The following is a 22,661-nucleotide window of genomic DNA, read 5'->3' as shown; positions in this document are numbered from 1 at the left end:
TTTGAAGAAATCCGAAGTGTGTACGTAAATAAGTAACCTTTATGAATCAACCCCTATATATTTTATGATCCTTTCTGCACACTCCTTGCAGAGCCGGCTATACGCAGGGGCAAGAGGTGGCATCGCCCCCTTAAATACTTTGCCCCCTTAAAGGGAAGGTTCACGGTCCCTAAAAAAAAAAATGCTAATCCACTTACCTGGGGCTTCCTCCAGCCCGTGGCAGGCTGCGCCGCTCCGCAGGCTCCCGGTGTCCTCCGGTGGCGCACCCGACCTGGCCAGGCCGGCTGCCAGGTCGGGCTCTTCTGCGCTCCAAAATGCGCCTCACGCGGGCGCGCTGACGTCATCGGACGTCCTCCGAGCTGTACTGCGCAGAACTGCGCAGTACAGCCCGGAGGACGTCCGATAACGTCAGCGCGCCCGCGTGAGGCGCATTTTGGAGCGCAGAAGAGCCCGATCTGGCAGCCGGTCTGGCCAGGTCGGGTGCGCCACCGGAGGAGACCGGGAGCCTGCGGAGCGGCGCCGAGGGCATGTCCTGCCTGCCACGGGCTGGAGGAAGCCCCAGGTAAGTGGATTAGCAATTTTAATTTTTTTTTAGGGACCGTGAATCTTCCCTTTAACTGAAGTCGCTCAAATTGGAAAAGCCGGCCGCCTCCTCCACCTGTTTCCTGGTTCTGGAACGCAGAGCCGGCGAGGAGACGGCACGTCATCTGGGGGAGGTGTGCAGCGGTCATGTGACTGCTCAGTCACATGAGCGCTCGGCTGTGTTCAATTGGTCCTCGCTCCTCTGAGTCCTCCTCTTGGTGTATGACATCATACGCTTGAGCATATACGCCACGCCAGCCCGCCATTTGTGTCACAGACACTGCTGTGTTCACACTCTGTTTGCTGCTCTGAGTGACTCTCTGAGTGCTGGCTGCTGCGCACTAGTAGAAAGTGTTCTGTTGTGTTGTTTAAAGCAACTTGTTTTCGATTTTATTGTCGACCTGACTGAGATTGACTCACTGTGTGCTGCGTGCACCTGTCACTGTACAGTGTGTACATTCTTTTGATCTCCTCTCCTCCATTTTGTGTGTGTTACACACAAACTGTGTTGTTGTTGTACATTGTACAGTACTACAGCCTAGTGTACTGTACACTGATTGCTTGCCACCGCTGCCTAAGCTGCCTCTAGTCTGCTCTGCCACTCTGCCAGTGCCTACCAGGCAGGCAGTCAGTTAGATAGATCGCTCAGACGGGCCACTCGGCCAGGGCCACTGCCAGTCCCCGACAGAGTCTCAGTCAACGTGCTCTTTGCTGTGAAAAATACAGCATATTAACCTTTAAAGAAAAATATTTCTGTGTAGCACCTGATAAATCCTGCAATTATCTGAAGTGTGCACAGTGCATAAGTCTTCTTCTTTGTCCAGATGAGCATTAGCAAAAGCCAAGCAAGCTTTGTGTGCTGTATCTGGAGAAGAGACATCTGCTTTGGTCTGCATCCGTGGAACCCAGCACTGTACAGTGTCCGTTGGATTGTCTGCCTTGAGACACTGCCACCAGCAGAACCCAGATTCACCAGGATGGCCTTGGTGGTGATCCTTGGATTCTTTTTCATCTCTCTCACTATCCTCCAGGCCAGCACAGGTATCAATTTTGGCTTCCAACCACATCCTCTGAGGTTTTCCACAGTGTGGAACATCTTGTATTTTTTAAATAATACTTTGCACTGAAGCCACTGGAACTTGAAAACATTTAGAAATGGCCTTATAGCCCTTTCCTGACTTGTGAGCAGCCACAATGTGCAGCCGCAGGTCCTCACTGAGCTCCTTTGTCTTAGCCATGACTGTCTTTGCCAGATGTATGAATAATTATGGGCAGCACTGAAAGTTCCCTGAGCCAGCAAGATTGATGTTTACTATATATATATATATATATATATATATATATATATATATATATATATATATATATATATGTATATTTGTAACTACACTAGCTGGTATAACTACATTAGTTAGCCCGCCCACATGATGTCATGACCGCACCCATTTTTTCACCACAAATTTCCTTGTAATACACCCTTCATATTTTTCGCTGTCCCCTCATAAGTGCCTGTCTAGAACCGGCTCTGGCTTACTTATTTATCTCATAGTCCACAGCATCTGGGATAGGTGAGTCGCTAAACTGCCGAATACTTTGCAAAGGCCAAGGGGAAAACTATAAAGTTGGGGTGGGATGGGACCTGAGGAGGGGGCCGACTGTGCTCAGGGACCTTGGGGCAATTGGACAGTTTGCCCTTATGATAGCGCCAGTCCTGTTAAAGGATACCCGAACTGAAATAATAATGGCAGTATTTGTATAGCGCCTTTCTCCTGTCGGACTCAAAGTGCTTGCGAGGCAGCCACTAGAGCGCACTCAGTAGGCAGTAGCAGTGTTAGGGAGTCTTGCCCAATGAACTCCTTACTGAATTACTGTGACATAATGAGATAGACATGTGTATGTACAGTGCCTAGCACACTAATAACTATGCTGTGTTCCTTTTTTTTCTTTCTCTGTCTAAAAGAGTTAAATATCAGGTATGTAAGTGGCTGACTCAGACAGGAAGTGACTACAGTGTGACCCTCACTGATAAGAAATTCCCCTTATTATCTCTTTCTTGCTCTCAGAAGCCGTTTTGTGCTAGGAAAGTGTTTTATAGTTGGAATTTCTTATCAGTGATGGTCACACTGTAGTCACTTCCTGTCTGAGTCAGAACTGAGTCAGCCACTTACATACCTGATATTTAACTCTTTCAGGCAGAGAAAGAAAAAAAGGAACACAGCATAGTTATTTGTGTGCTAGGCACTGTACATACACATGTCTATCTCATCATGTCACATGTCAGTTGAGGTATCCTTTAAGGATCTAGTTCCTTCAGGTGGTAGGAGGTGGGTAGAGGTAATAGCTCATCACAAGAGCAGGCTTGCATTTTCCTAGCAACCTTTTAATTACAGTTACGGGTGCTGCTGTTGATGACTTGTAGCTGTGCAGCATTTGCCGCAATTAGCATTACCATGATTGCAGTCCATGGGGGATTTTCTCAACCTGTTTATTCACTGTACAGCTCTCAATGAAAACAAACTACAATGTGTAATTTAATCAAAGGACATTGAACAAAATAAGGGCACAGTTTGAAAATACAGATTTACTGACTTCAGTGTACAAAGATGCACGCTCTTTTTTTTTTTTTTTTTTTTTAAACAATATGTTTTCTTCTTTTTAAAAGGCAAATAATAACAATACTATATTATAAAAATGTTTTAGGAATTATTATTTACTAGTGACCTTAGCCCATTTAAAAACGGGCTAGGTCCATCACCGCTGCCAGCGCTTGCCCATCCTGTGCGCGTGCACGTCCCCCCGGCCGTTCCCTGGCTGTCTTGCTCCCTGTCCAAAGCTTGTCCCCGCGGCACAGGCGCAATAGCGCAAATGCAGGGACACACACACACGGACACGGGACGCAGAAACACAGGGGTTTTATTATAGAGGCTACAGCACCGCCATTTTCCACAGCGCTGAACAGAGTATATTGTCGTCACTAACTGTCCCTCAGGTGGGCTCTCAATGTAATCCCCACCGTGGTCATAAGCTCTGCCTCTGACATGGGAGACGAGGGTTCGAATCTCGGCTCTGCCTGTTCAGTAAGCCAGCACCTATTCAGTAGGAGACCTTAGGCAAGTCTCCCTAACACTGCTCCTGCCTATAGAGCGCGTCCTTGTGGCTGCAGCTCTGAGCCCGCCAGGAGAAAAGCGCGATATAAATGTTATTTGTCTTATATGATATCATGTAGTGTATGTATAGTAGTCTAGGGCCAATTTAGCTTTACAATGTTTTCCTTTCCTCAGTAACATAAACACACAAGCAGATAATTAAAATCATTTTTCGTTATCCAGAAAATAAGACAGTAATGAGAAAATGTGGAGTTTTTGTCCCTCATCCTCATGCTCCGAAATCTGATAGTCTTGACATGATGGTTGCCATTCGTTTGTTTGTAAGATGATCCTGTTTTAATATAAAAGATGTTTAAAACATGTTGTGGTTTTGCTAATTAATTTCGCCCAGTGCTTGTGCTCAGCACAAAGCAAGAGTTTGCTGAAGCTTTGCTATATAGAAGTGGTCACGTGTCTGCTGTGCTGCTGTGTGTAACTGTGACTGTGTGAATAAATGACACAGAGAAAGGAAGAGGTAAGCCCCATGTACTCAGTTTTCAAATTAGCCCCGCCTCTTCCGCGTCACTGAAGCCTCATCATGTAACCAGGAAGTTTAAACAAAGTGAAGATTCTGCAGCACAATCAGAGCACTGAGACGTCAAGCATTTCCAATTACTAAACCTCTAGAGGTTATAGAAAAGTGCAAAAGAAGTAATGAATGTTCTGTGGAGAGACTTATTTCCTCTGATTCATGAAGAAAAGAATTCCTAATTGCCCCAAACTGAGCCCCAGCTCTGCCTTCATTGTGTAAGTACAGCAGCCACTGCCAGATTCTCTGTTATTATCTAATACATCCATTTTCTGCTGTGACTCTGGTTTGTAACATTTTTAAAGGACAACTGAAATGAGAGTTATATGGTGGTTGCCATATCGATTTCTTTTTTAACAATATGAGTTGCCTGACAGCTCTGCTGATCTATGTGGCTGCAGTAGTGTCTGAATAGAACCAGAAACAAGCATGCAGCGAATCTTATTAGATCTGACAATAATGTCAGAAACACCGGATATGCATATGCTTGTTCAGGACCTATGGCTACAAGTATTAAAGGCAGAGTTAGCAGGACAGCCAAGCAAATGGTATTGATTAAACGGAAATAAATATGGAAGCCTCCATTTCCCTCTCACTTCAGTTGCCTTTTAACTGCAATGTGTATGCATGACATGTGATATGCATATACAGTATGTAAATAAACTTGCTCCTTTTTTATCCATTCTTATTCATTGTGTTTTGGTTTTGTGGCTGAGAACTTGAACCTGTGCTAAAAACATGTTTGTGAGTAAATATCTAAATAATTAAGGCAGGTGTAATATGCATGGTGTGGACGCAGTGCTGGGCGTACATATTGGCTATCATTCATAAAGCATTTCCGCATGCGGAAATGCTTAAAACAGCTGACTTTACCGACCACTCGGCAAAGTCAGCATTCATAAAGCCTCTTTCCGCATGGAAAAATGACACTACCGAGCAGAGTGATAAATCACCGCCTTGTGCGGTGATTATCGGTACAAATGTAGCAAAATGTTCATTCAGAAAGAACACCGCAAGCGGTGTGAGGTCGGGAAGTACCGTTGCCTCTGATGTGGCGATACCAATGTAAGTGAATGGAGACACGCAGACCTCCCAGGCAGCTGCAGCAGAGCGGAACACGGAGAAATGTATCAACTAGGCAGCTTCCGTGTCTCCGCAAGCCTACCGCCAGCTTAGTTCGGGGAATCTCCGCACTGCTTCCGCACATGGATACATCTTCATGAATGCCCACCCAGAAGTCTAAAACTCCACCAGCGGTGTTTTCCCGCACTGATTCTGTTTACCGACAGCCTGTTCATGAATGATAGCCATTATAACTGCTGCCTACTGCACTCGCGGCAGTGTAAATGCACGCACAGTGGGGGCTCTGTGGCAGGCATGTGGCGGAAAAGAATAGGGAAGGGGGTGGGGATTACTGGTTCAATTACAATGTGTACTTTTGGAAGCTAGTATGGTTTAGGTGACCCAGTGAGAAAGTCAATAGGGAACAGTTCTCCAATAACAGCAATGTCTACAAGTTGATTCTAATTGGCTGAATAAGTGTGGGTGTATTTTTACTACAACCTATCTGAAACCTAAAAAGTTCAGGAGGGTGCTGTCCACCCAATCAAAGTAGCAAAATGTTCCTATGGGCTTTCTCGCTGAGTCTGCTAAACCATACTAGCTCCTACTGTTTGTGTGAATACTATTTATTCTTATGGGCTTCACAATACATACTGCACTTGTTATTGAAAATATATGGCCTTGTTATTGAAAATGTCCTTACCTATAGCAAATGTGTGTGAACTCAACTAGCCTTACAGAAGTCTATGTGTTTGGAATCTGCTTGAAAAGCCTTTGATGGGTCAGATCACGTGTTGTCACGTGAGCAGAGCTGAACTTGTGTACTGAAAATCATAGCAACTTAAAGTGATCCAGAACCGAAGCTCAAGCCGACAGCTCCGTCTTACTGCGCATGTGGGCTGGGTCAGCTATAACGTGGCCACGCTGGAGCAGGAAGAGCTGCATGGCCCTGTTAGGATTAGCGACAATGCATTGTCGCTAATCTTCTGGGGGCTGCACTCTGCAACTGGGGACAACACAGCAGGGTGGGAAGCCTCAATAGGATCCTGAGGCTTCCCTCTCTTTAGGTAAGTATCTAATTCTGTGTACCCGAGCTTCGGCTCGAGTACTCTTTAAGGCTGCCTTTTTACTTTCAACAACAAAACATTTGGAAAGCGCTTTTCTCCCGCAGGAACCAAAGTGGTTAGTAATAGTATGCTTGCCTTGCACTAGATGCCCAGGTTCAAATTTCAACTGTCTACATTGAGTTTCTCTGTTCTTCCCATGTTTGCATGTTTCCTCCCACAGCCCAAAATATACTACAGGTACTGGCAGGTTAAAGTAGAACTGATTGACATACAATGGCATAGGTAGAGTTGCGTACGGGAGTGAGATGAATACCCCCTTCACTGGAGGCCTTCTTGGTATTCTCATTTTTAAAAATCAGTGTGTTGTCATGTGCAATTGCACAGTTTTTATCCTCTGTACTGTGTACTGCGCTACCTCTTTATAGTGACCCCGTAGTGGGTCACTGCTTCCTAATGTTGGATTAAGGCCGGGTTCACACTTGCCTTGGGGTGGCAAACAGATTTGTGAAAACAGATCTGCTCACTGGTCGATCGTATCCGTTTTCACTCCGTTGCCTCTCTGTTTCTGTTCTGTTTCCCCACATCCTCCCAGACCTCCACCCCCAATGTGTATTTTTCTATTTAGAACGGTCCGTTTCTTCACTAGAGTGAAGAAACATCCAGTTTTCTCATTGCCCTCAATGCAGAGCCTCAGCTTTCGTTTTAGGTCCGCAGGGCTGCGGTGTCTGGAAAAATTGGTGCTGTGAGAAACTTGCGTTCAGCGGAAGATACGGAATGGATCCATTACAACGGACGGATGTGAACAGTTCCATAGGTTGACATTGGATCCGTTCGCATCCGTTCCAACTGTACAGTATCCGTTCCATGAACAGACAATTTTTTTAACACAAGTGTGAACCGGGCCTAGATATATATATATATATATATATATATATATATATATATATATATATATATATATATATATATATATATATATATATATATATATATATATATATATATATATATATATATATATATATATATATATATATATATATATATATATATATATATATATATATATATATATATATATATATATATTTCAGCCTTACTGATTCAGCAGCTTTGGCAGCTATCTCAAATGAACCTGAATTTCGTAAAGAAAGGTAAAATGTAATTTACCTGGGGCTTCTTCCAGCCCCCCATAGTCTTTCTGCCCCCCCCTGTCCTCCACATCCTCTCCATTGTGCCGCTGTCCCCCTGAATGATCTGCGACTGAAACTCCAGTAGTGGCCACTATGCTTGTGCGGCCCTGGACCTGCACCTCCTTGATCGCGCTCCTGTTGCTGGGAGCATTCTCCACGGAGAGCTGTGCAGAATGATGTGTGCAATGGGAGTGCAGTTGAGGAGGCGTGCGGACAGGAACACACGTGCAGTAGCTGTGACTGGAGTTCCATTGGCAGATCTTTTGGAGGGGCAGTGACACAATGGAGGGGACTCCGAGGACAACGAGGGACCTGAAAGACTATGGGGGGCTGGAAGAAACCCCAGGAAAGTGAAAATTGACTTTTTTGTTCCAACTCAGGGGTGCTTTAAGCCTCAGTAAATATTACTAACTTTCTTCCTTCCTCCATGTGATCACTGCCTAGCATCAGTGCTAGCGCACAAATTAGGAGATGTCACTGCAGGTGAGAAGGTTTGACTAGCATAGGAGAAGCCTTGCAAGGGCTGTTGGGGGCATGTAAAAAAAACAGGAGGGTGTGTTTCTGAATCAAGAGGAGAAGCCAGGCAGTAGCTTTAGCAGAGCCCAGTTTGTGACAGCAGCCTGTACTGCTAAAGTGCACCTGTTTGTTGTCATGCAAATCTCCACTGTGTACTTTAACTGCTTGCGTACCGGACAGTTCTGGCCGCTTAAGAACCAGAGCCATCCTTTTCCTATGTTGCATTGAGATTACTGTGATTGGCTCACAGTAATCACGGGGGGCAGGAGCCAATAAAATTGTCTGCTGACTGACATACAGGAGCTCTGCTGTCAACTTGACAGCAAAGCTAGAGCGTGCAGCAACGAAACAGCAGCATGAAGGTCGAGAGTGACGAGACCGCATTTGTTTCAAAGACATTAGCAAAATATTTGCCTTATAACAATAATTACTAAGAGATATGACCAGCTAAAATGATCAATGGTATAATCAGCTAAAGCTATGTGTAAAAGTTTAGCTATTTAGCAACAACGTTATATTGCGAATACTATATGCAATGTTCTGCTTTGTTCTTTATTTGTATTTTTCACCAAATGTTTGATGTTAAGGAAATTGTCTTCTAACAAGTACTAATAGAAAGTTAAATCTGAAATCTAAGCCCTATCAGGAATGACCGTACACAAACAGGGTGTAGATTTCAATCACTGTGGTCCAGAACCTGTTAACATGTACCTGAGGCGAACCTTCAGTTAAAAAATGCATACTTGCCTAAGAAGAGGGATGCCTCTGGATTCTGTAGAGGCTTCCAACGCCCTCCTCCATTGCCCTTCAGAGAAAATCCACCAAGGGCTTGTTGGATTGAAGATCAGGGCAAGCACACCTCTTCAGAAACGAGCATGGCCATACTGCTCTAGGGCGAGTAGGACCACGCCTGAACAGTAAGTTGAAGCCGTTTGTGCACGAGGGGTCCCATGCTACTTGCTACTGTGCAGGCATGGCTGTGCTTGTGCATGAAAAGAAGGGCAGCCTGGGTCATCCAGAGGATCCCAGTGATCGGCAGCAGTGAAGAGGACGACACAAGAAGCCTCTACAACTTCCAGAGGCTACCCTCTTCTTCCGTAAGTATGTGTTTTCTTACTGAAGGTTCACCTCAGCTTCTCTTTTAAGTTCCATTCCAGACACGTAAACATTCCTAGTCCATCTACAGGTTTTCCATAATCATTCCTAGTAAATTTGAACATTAAACAGAATGCGTAGGATAGCAGGGGAGAGTGGTTCACATGAAACGTCTATGATGTGATACATCCTTACTGACAGTGGGGAAAAGGCCTTTATTGCAGTGACTATAAATCATTAAACTGTATGCTGCTCCACCCACACTAAATATATTGGCATGGGTAGAGTTCTTCTTCTCTACCACGTAGCCCCCAACAAGAAACACAAAACTGGCCCTAAAATGTGATCGGGTAATGCATTGTGGGATGATAACCGATTCGTTTTATGGTCTCTGTAATACGGTAGAATCCCTTTATAGTAAACTCCAAGGGACCTGGCCAAGTAGTTTACTATAACAGAAGTTTACTATATCGGGATTGGTCATGCATAGTATACCTGGGAACTGAGTTTACTATAGCCAGAGGTTTACTACATCAGAGTATACTATAACGAGATGCTACTGAAGCATGTAAGATCTGTAGAAGGGGTCTTTAAGACTTCATGGACCTGATAGGAGCTTGAAAGCATTTAATGGAAAGACATTGCAATCCCTGAGGCTGATCAACCACTGAGGCATAAAAATGCAATGAAAACACTACTTACCTGAAAACAATGTTTTCTATTTGTATTACAGCTGAGCTCTAAGAATAATTGCTTCAAGTCAAGACTAGTGTACTACTGTTAGACCCAGGGCTGTGGAGTCGGTCCAAAAATCCACCGACTCCGACTCCTCAGTTTAGGATTCCTCCGACTCCGACTCCTCGACTCCGACTCCGACTCCTCTAATTTGCATATTACAATTTTGTTGATTAAAAGTATGTAACGTGAAATTCGTCTCTTAACTGCCAACGCTTAGGAATTTTACAAGACAACTGAAGTGAGAAGGATATGTAGACTACTATATTTATTCCCTTTAGACTAAAACTAGTCCTTGGTAAGAGTACTTGTAAAAGGTACAAACCGGAACAAAGAACATCTTTCAGGCCCTAGGCAATGTAAGTGTGGGTACATGTAAGAATGATGTGCAGGTACTCTGCAGGGTAATGAGGAGATTGTAAACAGACAACACCTCTGTGTTCAATGTGCACAGCATTCTCAGTGGATTCCCTGCAGCTCTGTGGGGAGTGCATATGTAGAGTATAGTACTACTGTGTAACAAAGTAAACCTGAGACTGATGAAATTAAAGTTTTATACATACCTGTGGCTACCTCCAGCCGCCTTCAGGATAATCCATCCCTCGTTGTCCTCCTCCACCACCTGGATCTTCTGCTATGAATCCAGGTACTTATGCCAGTCGGGCGTAGTGCGCATGCACACACTCCACCGCCAAGAGCATACTACACCTGTGCAGCACTATTGCGCAGGTGCAGAATGTTCCTGGCTGTGGGAGCGGCATGCTGCCGGACAGCGCTGACTGGCTGAATTACCAGGACTCATAGCAGAAGATCCGGGTGGTGGAGGACAGCGAGGGACTGATTAGCCTGAAGGGGGCTGGAGGAAGCCCCAGGTATGTATAAAACTTTACTTTTCATCCGTCTCAGGTACCCTTTAATTTGCAGTCACTAAACCAAATTTAAACAACATATCAAATTATTTGATTTCATCAGCAAAGGGAGTGCATACATTTGCATAAATCAGCATCAATGCAGAATTATTTCCATCTCATTGACCATCTCTATTAGTGACACTGCTACAAATCAGGCTTAATTCTTACAGCATAAATGTTATTTAGTATATATGAGATTCCTGTGTACACATCATATATACAGTCACAATCAGATATGTATATCTGACCTTAAAGAGAACCTGAACTGAAAAATAAAAAGTCAAAATAAACATACACAGGTCATACTTACCTCCCATGTAGTCTGCTCATCAATCTCTTTCTCCTCTCCTGCGTCCTTTTTGTCCACTGTGATCAATGGAATTCTCCGTCCTCCATTTTGAAAATGATCATTACCCCATAACAGCTTCCTGGTCAGCACACTGTTAAACTGTAATATCACCCACTTGAGCCAGAGGAAAACATGGACTTTACCTTGAACATTCAGTTGTAACTGACAGCAACTGGTATATTTCAGTTCTGACAAAATATTGTCAGAACTGGAAGTGATCACTGTAAGAAGAAAATGGTGAGCTTCTGAGAGGAACTGACGGTGAGGTTAGTATGTAATATTAATTTGTATGTACATCATGTGTTTATTTTAAATAATTTTCCTCACTTCAGGTTCCCTTTAAAAATACGGGGACTGCTTTATTGAAGCAGCACAAGTAACTAATTTTGATTGGTTTATTTCATTTTTGTGGACTAAGCACAGCTATTACTGTATATATACATTATTTTTAATGACTATTATCTGAGAAATAGAACATTTTATCATATATTCTATTTTAATTACAGTTACTAATTCATTAGGAGTCGGAGTCAGTGCATTTCTTCCCGACTCCGACTCCAGGCACCCAAAATTGCCCGACTCCGACTCCACGACTCCGACTCCACAGCCCTGGTTAGACCGTTAATTTCATTGTAGATGAAAAGTTAAAGGGTAGATATAACCATAATGCATGGCCTGATATACACTTAAACCCTATTATTAAGACATTTGTTTTATATTTGTTGGGATTTTTGACTCTGGCCTTGAATCAGGTCTATTGTAGCTGTAGGAGGTAGATCCATCTACTTTTAGGCTTCTTGCACACAGGGACGTTACAGGCGCACGTTAGTGCAGCCTGTAACGCTCCCCCAACGCACAGCAATGTAACACAAGTGGGCTGTTCACACTGCACACGTTGCGTTACATTGTAACGCAGCAAAGTGCTGCATGCTGTGCGTTCTCCGCGGCTAAGCCGTGTTAGACTGTTTGCACATGCTCAGTCATGTTGGGGAGGAGGGGAGAGCGGCTGGGCACATGGCTAATTAATATTCACTGCACTCAGTGATGTGCAGTGTTTACTTCCTGGAGCAGCCGCTCTGTGCGGCGATTGGCCGGGCGGGCCCACGTGATGCCGCATGCGTCCAAGAGTACGCATCACGGACGCCAGAGTGCGCTGCACAACGCGGCTCACTCCGACGTCCACACCAGAGAGCACCAGGCGTTGCGTTAGGGGCACGTAAGGTGCCCTATAACGTTCCCTAAACGCAACGTCCTGGTGTAAACTAGCTAGTTACACACCAGGACATGCGTTTAGGGGACGTTATAGGGCACATAACGTACCCCTAACGCAACGCCTAGTGCTCTCTGGTGTGGACGTCGGAGTGAGCCGCGTTGTGCAGCGCTCTCTGGCGTCCGTGATGCGTACTCTTGGACGCATGCGGCATCACGTGGTCCCGCCCGGCCAATCGCCGCACAGAGCGGCCGCTCCAGGAAGTAAACACTGCACGTCACTGAGTGCAGTGAATATTAATTAGCCATGTGCCCAGCCGCTCTTCCCTCCTCCCCAACATGACTGAGCATGTGCAAACAGTCTAACGCGGCTTAGCCGCCTATAACGTACTGCATGCAGCACTTTGCTGCGTTACAATGTAACGCAACGTGGGCAGTGTGAACAGCCCACTTGTGTTACATTGCTGTGCGTTGGGGGAGCGTTACAGGCTGCCCTTACGTGCGCCTGTAACGTCCCTGTGTGCAAGAAGCCTTAAGTAAACAATGTAGGCAGCTGCTTGTATATGGACCTGCATTATATTGTATACAGTGGGATGCGAAGGTTTGGGCAACCTTGTTAATTGTCATGATTTTCCTGTACAAATCTTTGGTTGTTACGATAAAAAATGTCAGTTAAATATATCATATAGGAGACACACAGTGATATTTGAGAAGTGAAATGAAGTTTATTGAATTTACAGAAAGTGTGCAATAATTGTTTAAACAAAATTAGGCAGGTGCATAAATGTGGGCACTGTTGTCATTTTATTAATTCCAAAACCTTTAGAACTACCGTAATTATTGGAACTCAAATTGACTTGGTATGCTCAGTGATCTCTGACCTACATACACAGGTGAATCCAATTATGAGAAAGAGTATTTAAAGGGAACCGGAGAGGAACGGGGGGGGGGGGGGGGGGGGGTGAAAAAAGAAAAAGATTTCATACATACCTGGGGCTTCTTCCAGCCCCATAAGCCTGAATCGCTCCCACGCCGCCGTCCTCAGCTTCCTGGATCCGCCGGTACCGGGCCCGTCACTTCCGGCGGACGCAGCCAATTGTCCGCATCACAGGGGCTCCCTCCATACATGTACGCATGCGGCTGCGCAGTTAACAGCCACATGCGTATCTGTATGTGGAGAGCACCCTGTGATGCGGAGAATTGTCCGCGGCCGACTTGCCGACTCGCGGCAATGACGGGACCCGGTGGCGGCTGATCCAGGCAGCGGAGGAGTGCGGCGTGGGAGCGATCCGTGCGTATGGGGCTGGAGGAAGCCCCAGATATGTATATTGCATCCTCTCTGGTTCCCTTTAAAGGGGTCAATTGTAAGTTTCCCTCCTCTATTAATTTTCTCTGAAGAGTAGCAACATGAGGGTCTCAAAACAACTCTCAAATGTCCTGAACACAAAGATTGTTCACCATCATGGTTTAGTGGAAGGACACAGAAAGCTGTCTCAGAGATTTCATCTGTCTGTTTCCACAGTTAGGAACAGATTGTGAAAATGGAAGACCACAGGCTCAGTTCAAGTTAAGGCTTAAAGTGACAGACCAAGCAAAATCTTAGATAAACAGAAGTGGTGAGAACAGTCAGTCAACCCACAGACCAGCACCAAAGACCTACAACATCATCTTGCTGCAGATGGAGTCACTATGCATCGTTCAACCATTCGGCGCACTTTATACAAGGATATGCTGTATGCGAGAGTGATGCAGAGGACGCCTTTTCTCTGCCCACAGCATAAACGGAGCCACTTGAGATATGCTAAAGCAGATTTGGACAAGCCAGCTTCATTTTGGAATAAGGTGCTGTGGACTGATGAAACTAAAATTGAGTTATTTGGGCATAACAAGGGGTGTTATGCATGGAGGAAAACACAGCATTCCAAGAAAAACTCCTGCTACCTACAATAAAATATGGTGGTGGTTCCATCATGCTGTGGGGCTGTGTGGCCAATGCAGGGACTGGGAATCTTGTCAAAGTTGAGGGACGCATGGATTCCACTCAGTATCAGCAGATTCTGGAGACTCGGTGACCAATCTGAAGCTGCGCTGGGGCTGGATCTTTCAACAAGACAACGATCCTAAACACTGCTCAAAATCCACTAAGGCATTCATGCAGAGGAACAAGTACAACGTTCTGGAATGACCATCTCAGTCCCAAGACCTGAATATAATTGAAAATCTGTGGTGTGAATTAAAGAGAGCTGTCCATGCTCGGAAGCCATCAAACCTGAATGAACTAGAGATGTTTTGTAAAGTGGAATGGTCCAAAATACCTTCCACCAGAATCCAGACTCTCATTAGAACCTAAAGGAAGCTGTCACGAAACAGCCGTGAGAAATGAGAACGCACTCGGTTTATTGCGCCGATTGCCATTGATTGTAGTCGGGCAAGCAATTAGAGACTGACATTCCTGTTTTTTTTAAAAAGGCGGTCCCCCCCCCCCCCTTTACCAGCTGGTAGGAAACCTGGCCCTGTGACTTGCTAATTAAGCCAGAGGTGTAACACTCAGATGTTAATTAACAAACCAGGAGTCTTTTCAGAGCCAAGGAAGCTAATCCCAACAGGAGGCAGACTTAGCGGAACCATTCAGCCAGAATAGGGAAGCATAGAGTTATGATCTTTACGCATGTTTTAGAAGTACCATACATCGGAGAGCTGTGGAAGTTATATCATTCTGTTGGTCCGGATCTTGTGAGTATTTTGATATTAAATTGGGGCCACTGGCATAACCAGAATTTGGGGGATTCCACTGTTTTTTAACCGGGCATGCAAACATGCCCAAGTTTGGTATCCTATGAACTGGCCTAGTCTGAGAAATATGAATATATGATGGTCATGTGTGTGAGGAAAGCGTAAGCCGAGATATGACAAATGTCATATTTGGTGGGCATAGAGCACTCAGCCAGGGGGCTCACCACCTCTGTCCAACCCCTGGGCTGTACTTGAGGCTCCACTCAAAGATGGGCATTGTTCAAAAGTGGTTGCAAGGGACTCCGCCCTCAGTCCTCCAAATTCCACCTGCCAGAGGACACATGGCTAGCAGCCATCTTGATCGGCCATCTTTGATCGGCCATCTTTGCTGAAACTGAACAAAGGACATTTTCCATGTTTGCGTGGATTTTAAACTTTGCTGGAACTGAACTAAAGGAACTCTACAAGTTTTTCCCAGAACGGACATATTTCCACAAATCCCAAGTATTTTCTCCCTTTTATTTCATACTGACTATTACTGTTTTAATAATTGTTGATTTTACTAATTGTCTGTCTATATTAATTATTTATATTGCTTTCAATAAACCGACGCTATCGTCAGTTGTTGTTCTAGCTACCCTATTATTATTCAGCACGCACACAACTGATCCCTGGCCTCTGAAGAGACGCTACTATTGTTTGTTGTCGGCTAGACAGAATACAGCGTGTTTTAACCGTTTTTATTCGCAGGATCAGTCAGGCAGTCGGGTCCACTGGCCCATATCAGTGGTGGCAGTTATACCCTGGAATTGTGTGTAAGTTGTAATTACCGTACCTCACAGGCTCCCTTCTGGTTTGTCTGCGGTTTGTTCCCAACGGTTCCTGCGCATTGACTGCGACCAGAGTTCGCACGATCCGTGCGCTGGCACCGTTTGGAAGGCCATTTGCGGTCTGACCACTAGGGCCTCCTGTGACAGAAGCGTTTAAAGGCTGTCATTTCTGCAAAAGGAGGATCTATTAAAAAAATAAATTATTTATATATATATATATATATATATATATATATATATATATATATATATATATATATATATATATATATATATATATATATATATATATATATATATAGTCCAATGGAGGTCAGCAGCTGTCACAGTGAACCCTCAATGGGTGGGTGTGCACGCAGCCAGGGGTGCCCAATCCCCTCTGGATTATAGAGAAAAGACGTAGGGTTGCAGCACACAGCTCTTTTTTTATTTGGAGCAAAAAGCATAAGGTACAAGCAAACAGTTTCGGTCGTCCCCGACCTTTCTCAATGCCAACACAAAAAGAAGTGAATCAAATCAATATATACCTGACAGGCAGGAAGTGACATGCTAATGTGGGACAACGCCCAATAACAAGGAGGTAACATATGTTAAATATGGGATCATGCCCAGTATAGAGCAAACAGTGTTAAATTTCACACTTAGCTTCAAAATAATCAAGTCCAATCCAGCATCAGTGTCCCATCGTTCCTGATCCAATATAGTCGCATCATATAATCTGAAATTTACAGAAACAGATGGAGGTCAAAATCTTTGTTAAGACCCTCAGGGTGTAAACATTTCAATTTATGTATCCACATAACCTCCCTTTTCCTTAGGAGGAGAACTCTGTCCCCCCACGTCTCGGTTTGGGTTGATGGTCAATGACCATAAACTTTAACTCAGTGTCTCTGTGACCTGCATTGCGCCAATGTTTGGCTACTGGCAGCTCAGAGGTCTTGCTCCGCACAGAGCTCCTATGTTGTGAGATGCGATCTCGCACCTTCTGTGTGGTTTCACCCACATACAAAAGGCCACATGGGCAAATCAATAGATACACAACATAGGAGCTCTGGCAGGTAAGAAAGTGTCTTATCCTATAGTCTCCACCAAAGGTGGTGCCTTTAATGAGATGGGTACATTCACTGCAAGATAGGCAAGGATAACAACCCACACGTTTGATGCCAGTAAGTGAAGTGGTGTCTTTAAGAGGAAAAGACCAGTCCGCTCTGACCAATTTGCTGCCCACGGTCGCATTGCGCCTATAGGCAGGAATCGGTGGAGAGCGGAATTCGGGAATCTCTGGATAAGCACTACTTAGAATGTGCCAATGTTTTTGCGGATACAAATGTCTATAGTAGATTACCAGGTGACCCCGCCCCTCGGCTTAAAACAATGCTAAGAGCAGTTCTAGATAGGGCGATGTGTAGTCAGGTGATAACCAGAGATTTGAGTGACTTTCTGTTTGTACAACATCCTATTGTACCGGTTTTATATACTTTGCCAAAAGTACATAAACATCCTACACAACCCCCTGGCCGACCGATAGTGGCTGGCATAGGGTCTGTTTTCACACCCTGTGCCACCCTGTTGGATCGGGTATTGTCTCCCTTGGTTAAACAAACTAGGTCTTATCTCAGAGATACCTCTGACTTTCTCCACAAGGTGTCTAATTTGACTTTGAATCCTGCTGAGCAGATTTGGTTGGTCAGTTGGGATGTACGGTCCTTATATACATCGATTCCACAGGGTGAGGGGATCAAGGCCTGTATTGACCTTGTCAGAACTAGTGGAGAGTACACTGAACTACAAGTTGATTTTTTTGAGACTCTTCTCCACTTTGTTCTTGACAACAACTATTTCTTGTTTAAAGAGGACTTTTTTCTCCAAAGACGGGGTACAGCTATGGGATCCAATGTCGCCCCGTCGTTTGCAGGTGCATTTATGCATCAGTTTGAAAATATGTATGTCTATAACAATGTGGCGTTCAACACACACTGTTGTGCGTGGTGGCGCTACATTGACGACATTTTTGTCATTGACCATCAACCCAAACCGAGACGTGGGGGGGACAGAGTTCTCCTCCTAAGGAAAAGGGAGGTTATGTGGATACATAAATTGAAATGTTTACACCCTGAGGGTCTTAACAAAGATTTTGACCTCCATCTGTTTCTGTAAATTTCAGATTATATGATGCGACTATATTGGATCAGGAACGATGGGACACTGATGCTGGATTGGACTTGATTATTTTGAAGCTAAGTGTGAAATTTAACACTGTTTGCTCTATACTGGGCATGATCCCATAATTAACATATGTTACCTCCTTGTTATTGGGCGTTGTCCCACATTAGCATGTCACTTCCTGCCTGTCAGGTATATATTGATTTGATTCACTTCTTTTTGTGTTGGCATTGAGAAAGGTCGGGGACGACCGAAACTGTTTGCTTGTACCTTATGCTTTTTGCTCCAAATAAAAAAAGAGCTGTGTGCTGCAACCCTACGTCTTTATATATATATATATATATATATATATATATATATATATATATATATATATATATATATATATATATATATATATATATATATATATATATATATATATATATATATATATATATATATATATATATATATATATATAATTTATTTATTTTTTTTATTTGTTTGTAGTGCTCAAATTTTATGCACCTGCCGAATTTTGTTTAAGCAATTATTGTGCACTTTCTGTAAATCCAATAAACTTCATTTCACTTCTCAAATATCACTGTGTGTCTCCTATATGATATATTTAACTGCCATTTTTTATCGTAACAACCAAAGTTTTATACAGGAAAATGACAATTAACAAGGTTGCCCAAACTTTTGCATCCCACTGTATATTGAATGATTATTATTCACATTCATTTCTGCACAATAAATCTATTGGAATAAGGAGCGCTGTAACAGTACTTGTATTGTATAGTGTGTGCACATACCATTCGGTTACATCTCTTTGCATTCACTGGCATATTTTTACACATTTCCTCTAATCATCTCCATGTTTCTCTCTCAGTGTACCCGGCCACGTCTCTGCATTGGGCGAGCTGTGACATGCCCGTGTTGCCAGGCTCAGACAATGAGAGATGGAGCTCCTTCTGGACTCCCAGTGGGACGGAAGCGGCACAGAGGAGCCAACCTCTCCCATTCCGCACATTGCAGGCAACAGACTTATCCTGGATGTTTACCCAGATGGCTGCAAGAGGTTCCTACAGGTGACAGAGGGAGAGCAGAGCGAGGCTGAGGAAGTGGAGTTTCTGGCACTAAGCAGCCATGACGAGATGATCACATCAGTGGTAACTGCTCTGCCAATGTTCAGCAGGCTCCGATCATTAACGCTGAGAGGTAAGAAGCAATCCAGTCTAATTGTATGTCTGTGCAGTGCTCTATCAGGACCATTGCAGGTGTAGCATACAGTATATACCCCTTTCATCATCATTTATATCCACACTTCCCTAGCACAGCAAAATACACACATGGAAAAAGTCTTCGTTCACAGTGCTGCATCCCGTCAGACAATATAATCGCATAGCAGATGTGATGTGGTTATGCTGTAATGGTACCTTCACGTCTGTGCGGCGGGATGCGTTGGAATAACCCATGGCATTTCGTGCGTTACCGTTTAATGTTCCAGTGAAGCATACTTTTCATTTAATGTATGCTTCACTGTATGCATCGTATCACGTGCGTAACACAATGAGACCTTTCCCCTCCATTGCATTGCAATTCTCCTTTTGCTGGATGTGCAATACAAAGTCCCAGTGTATTAAAAGCCTAAGATGTAATTTGACTTTCTTTTCATGGATCCAAGACCACCACATGAAGTATTTATATAATTTCAGATACGGATTCTACATTGAAGAATGTGTGCAATGAGAGATTATCACATGTCAGGTGTGAATTCTGATTTGGATGCACACGTCACATTCACAAGGTTTGTGGAGTTAAAGCAAAAAATGAACACAACAAAAAATACTACAGAAAGACCGTTTGTGGATAAAATAAATATCCACTTTATGGAAAATATGATTTTTTATTGTTCTTTCAACTTCTAAGGTCTAGTTCACATTGGGGAAAAAAAGGTCCATTTAGCGGACTGTAACGGAACAGACCCTAATGGAGGTGAACGGATCCTATGTTAATCAATAGGATCCCTTCACATTGCTCCGTTTTAATGGATCCGTTCGGTCTGTTACACTGAATGGACCGCAAGTCTGGGTCTGCAGCAGTTTTTTTTTTGTTTTTTTTTTGTAATTAAGATTTTCTGGACCGATGGAATGGCGGGTCACAGATGGAAAACTGATGCCTTTTAAAAACTGATCTGTGCCTCAGATCAGTTTTTACATGGATCAGTCTTCCATCCGTGCCGGTGTGAACCGGGCCTTGTTGTAATTTTAATGTGATAAAATTAGGACCGGTTTCCTGTTGGAAATGATATATGTAAGATTTTAATTCTGACAATTATACCTTGTTCTCATTAGATGTCTCAGTCATGCTTATTATTTGGTAGTCATAAGAGATGCTTATCTATCATGTTGCACTTCACAGGGGGGCGATTACTGAATGAAGACTTCAACTGTCAGAAGGGTTTGCTGAGCTCTCTCCCTCCAGACCTCAGCCAGCTTTCCCTGCTGCAACACCTGGATCTCAGCTTCAACAGCTTCACAGAGCTGCCAGCATGTGTTACTGCTCTTCCCCTTCTGTCCACCCTCCACCTGGGCTACAACCTGCTCACGGCTCTCCCAGATGACATTTGCCAGCTGAAGAGCTTGACTTCCCTGATGGTTATGTCCAATCAGCTGACTCGGGTTCCTGCATCCATAGGGCAGTTCAATACTCTGGAAGTATTGGACCTATCTAATAACAAGCTGGTGTCTCTACCAGAGGAGATTGGGGATCTGCAGCAGTGTGTGGAGCTAGACTTGTCTGGGAACTCTCTCACCAATCTCCCAGATGCTCTATGTAAGTTTTAATGTAGTGCGCTTTTTTATACTAGTCCAGCCAGTCCTACAGACTCATTTTTATCCTCCATGACAGTTAGGCTGTTTTTCCACTAGGTAGCGCAATAACATTCAAAATTGCACTGCGATGTTATCGCGCAACCTTTAATTTCCCACGTGCTGTGAACCATCGGGAGCGGGATCGCACCTAAAATTGTGCTGGCCGCACGCACTAATGGAAAAGGAACACCGCGATTTACATGTTAGCCGCAGTGCTGTAGCGATCAGCAAAATGTGAGCCGCCCGCTGTTTTGAGCAGATCGCATCAAGTTAGAAAAGGACCCTTACTGGAGATTTTACCATCTAGCAAAAAAACAAAACAAACATTTTGTGCCAATTCACGTCTTCCCAGTGGGGGGTCCTCTATCACGATTGCTGTATAACGAGCACAAACTATGAGCAGATTCTGATCTATGAGCAGAAGCTGATCAGAGTCTGTTTATTTACGGAAGCTTGCGTTTGAAATCTCGCGCATCGTGAGATGACGCACCTGTGCATCCAGGAGGAATAAGGAAACCACTCTGCGGCTGCCGATCTGTGTTAGGCTGTCGCAGAGTGGTTGTCACGCTACTTCATTAGCCCCCGGAAGGGGATATAACTTGCGCTATGAATAGTGGATCAACCACTTACTGATTCATTGTTAAGAAGCAGCAGGGATTTTTAATTTCAGATATATTGATGGAGAGGGCTTCTCAAGTAAAATCTGGTGATATTGAAGTTTATAGAAAAGTGCAGAGCAGATAATCACCAATATCTGCTGCTGTGATATTAATTTGTGGTTGTGATTTGCGTTTACAAGTGTGAGGGGGGCCTTAGTGTAAAGTTTGTAGAAATCCAGACATTCTTTTGTTTCCTGTACAGGTAACCTGGTGTCCCTGAAGCAGCTTTATCTGTTTAACAACTGCCTTGTGACTGTTCCAGCGGGTCTGGCCAGTCTGCCACATCTCACACAGCTGTGTTTGCAGAACAATAAGCTGCGCTCTGTACCAGTAGAGCTCACACTGTGCTCCTGTGTACGTCTGCAGGGCAATCCTATTGGGGAGCCTGAGCCCTCCTCTCCAGCTGAAGGTAAGTTACACTCTATAGTTATTCTACCTCATGCTAGGTTCAGTTATCCGTCTGACTGATAAGAATCTGATGATTTCCAACGTGTGCGACCTGTTACTGATCGATAAAGTGATCGATTTTGTGAAATTAACATGGGAAAATCAATACCTTTAGCTATTGGGAGCAGTTTTTCATTATTGTCCTGTGAGAAATGTCCCTGGCACCTGTCTGCTCACCAGTCTCTGCTCAGAGGGCCCTGACTTTGTATTTCTTAATTAACCAGCTGAGCGGTCTGGACGAGCTCAGCTCGTCCAACACCGCCAGCGGCTGCCGCTCAGGCCCTGCTGGGCCGATTTTAATGAAATAAAAAGCAGCACACGCAGCCGGCACTTTGCCAGCCGCGTGTGCTGCCTGATCGCCGCCGCTCTGCGGCGATTCGCCGCGAGCAGCGGCGAAAGAGGGTCCCCCCAGCCGCCTGAGCCCAGCGTAGCCGGAACAAAAAGTTCCGGCCAGCGCTAAGGGCTGGATCGGAGGCGGCTGACGTCACGACGTCGGCTGACGTCGATGACGTCACTCCGCTCGTCGCTATGGCGACGATATAAGCAAAACAAGGAAGGCCGCTCATTGCGGCCTTCC

At 44.4% G+C, this 22,661-nt stretch overlaps 1 protein-coding gene across 1 annotated transcript in view; it reads left to right on the top strand.

Moving 5' to 3' along the window:
- The first annotated feature begins 4,290 nt into the window (after nucleotides 1–4,290).
- The window catches only part of PIDD1 (p53-induced death domain protein 1), a 59,046-nt gene continuing 40,675 nt past the window's right edge, over nucleotides 4,291–22,661 (top strand). Inside the window, exons 1-4 of the mRNA XM_068260270.1 lie at nucleotides 4,291–4,475; nucleotides 18,995–19,323; nucleotides 20,527–20,940; nucleotides 21,840–22,046. Of these exons, the coding sequence (XP_068116371.1) occupies nucleotides 19,065–19,323; nucleotides 20,527–20,940; nucleotides 21,840–22,046 (880 nt within the window). The 5' untranslated portion in view covers nucleotides 4,291–4,475; nucleotides 18,995–19,064. The remainder of the gene's footprint in view (nucleotides 4,476–18,994; nucleotides 19,324–20,526; nucleotides 20,941–21,839; nucleotides 22,047–22,661) is intronic.

This window comes from Hyperolius riggenbachi, chromosome 11 (genome assembly GCF_040937935.1).
Source record: "Hyperolius riggenbachi isolate aHypRig1 chromosome 11, aHypRig1.pri, whole genome shotgun sequence".
Classification (NCBI taxonomy): Eukaryota; Metazoa; Chordata; class Amphibia; order Anura; family Hyperoliidae; genus Hyperolius; species Hyperolius riggenbachi.
The sequence above is the reverse complement of the archived record's forward strand: the minus strand, read 5'-3'. Positions and strand labels throughout refer to the sequence as shown.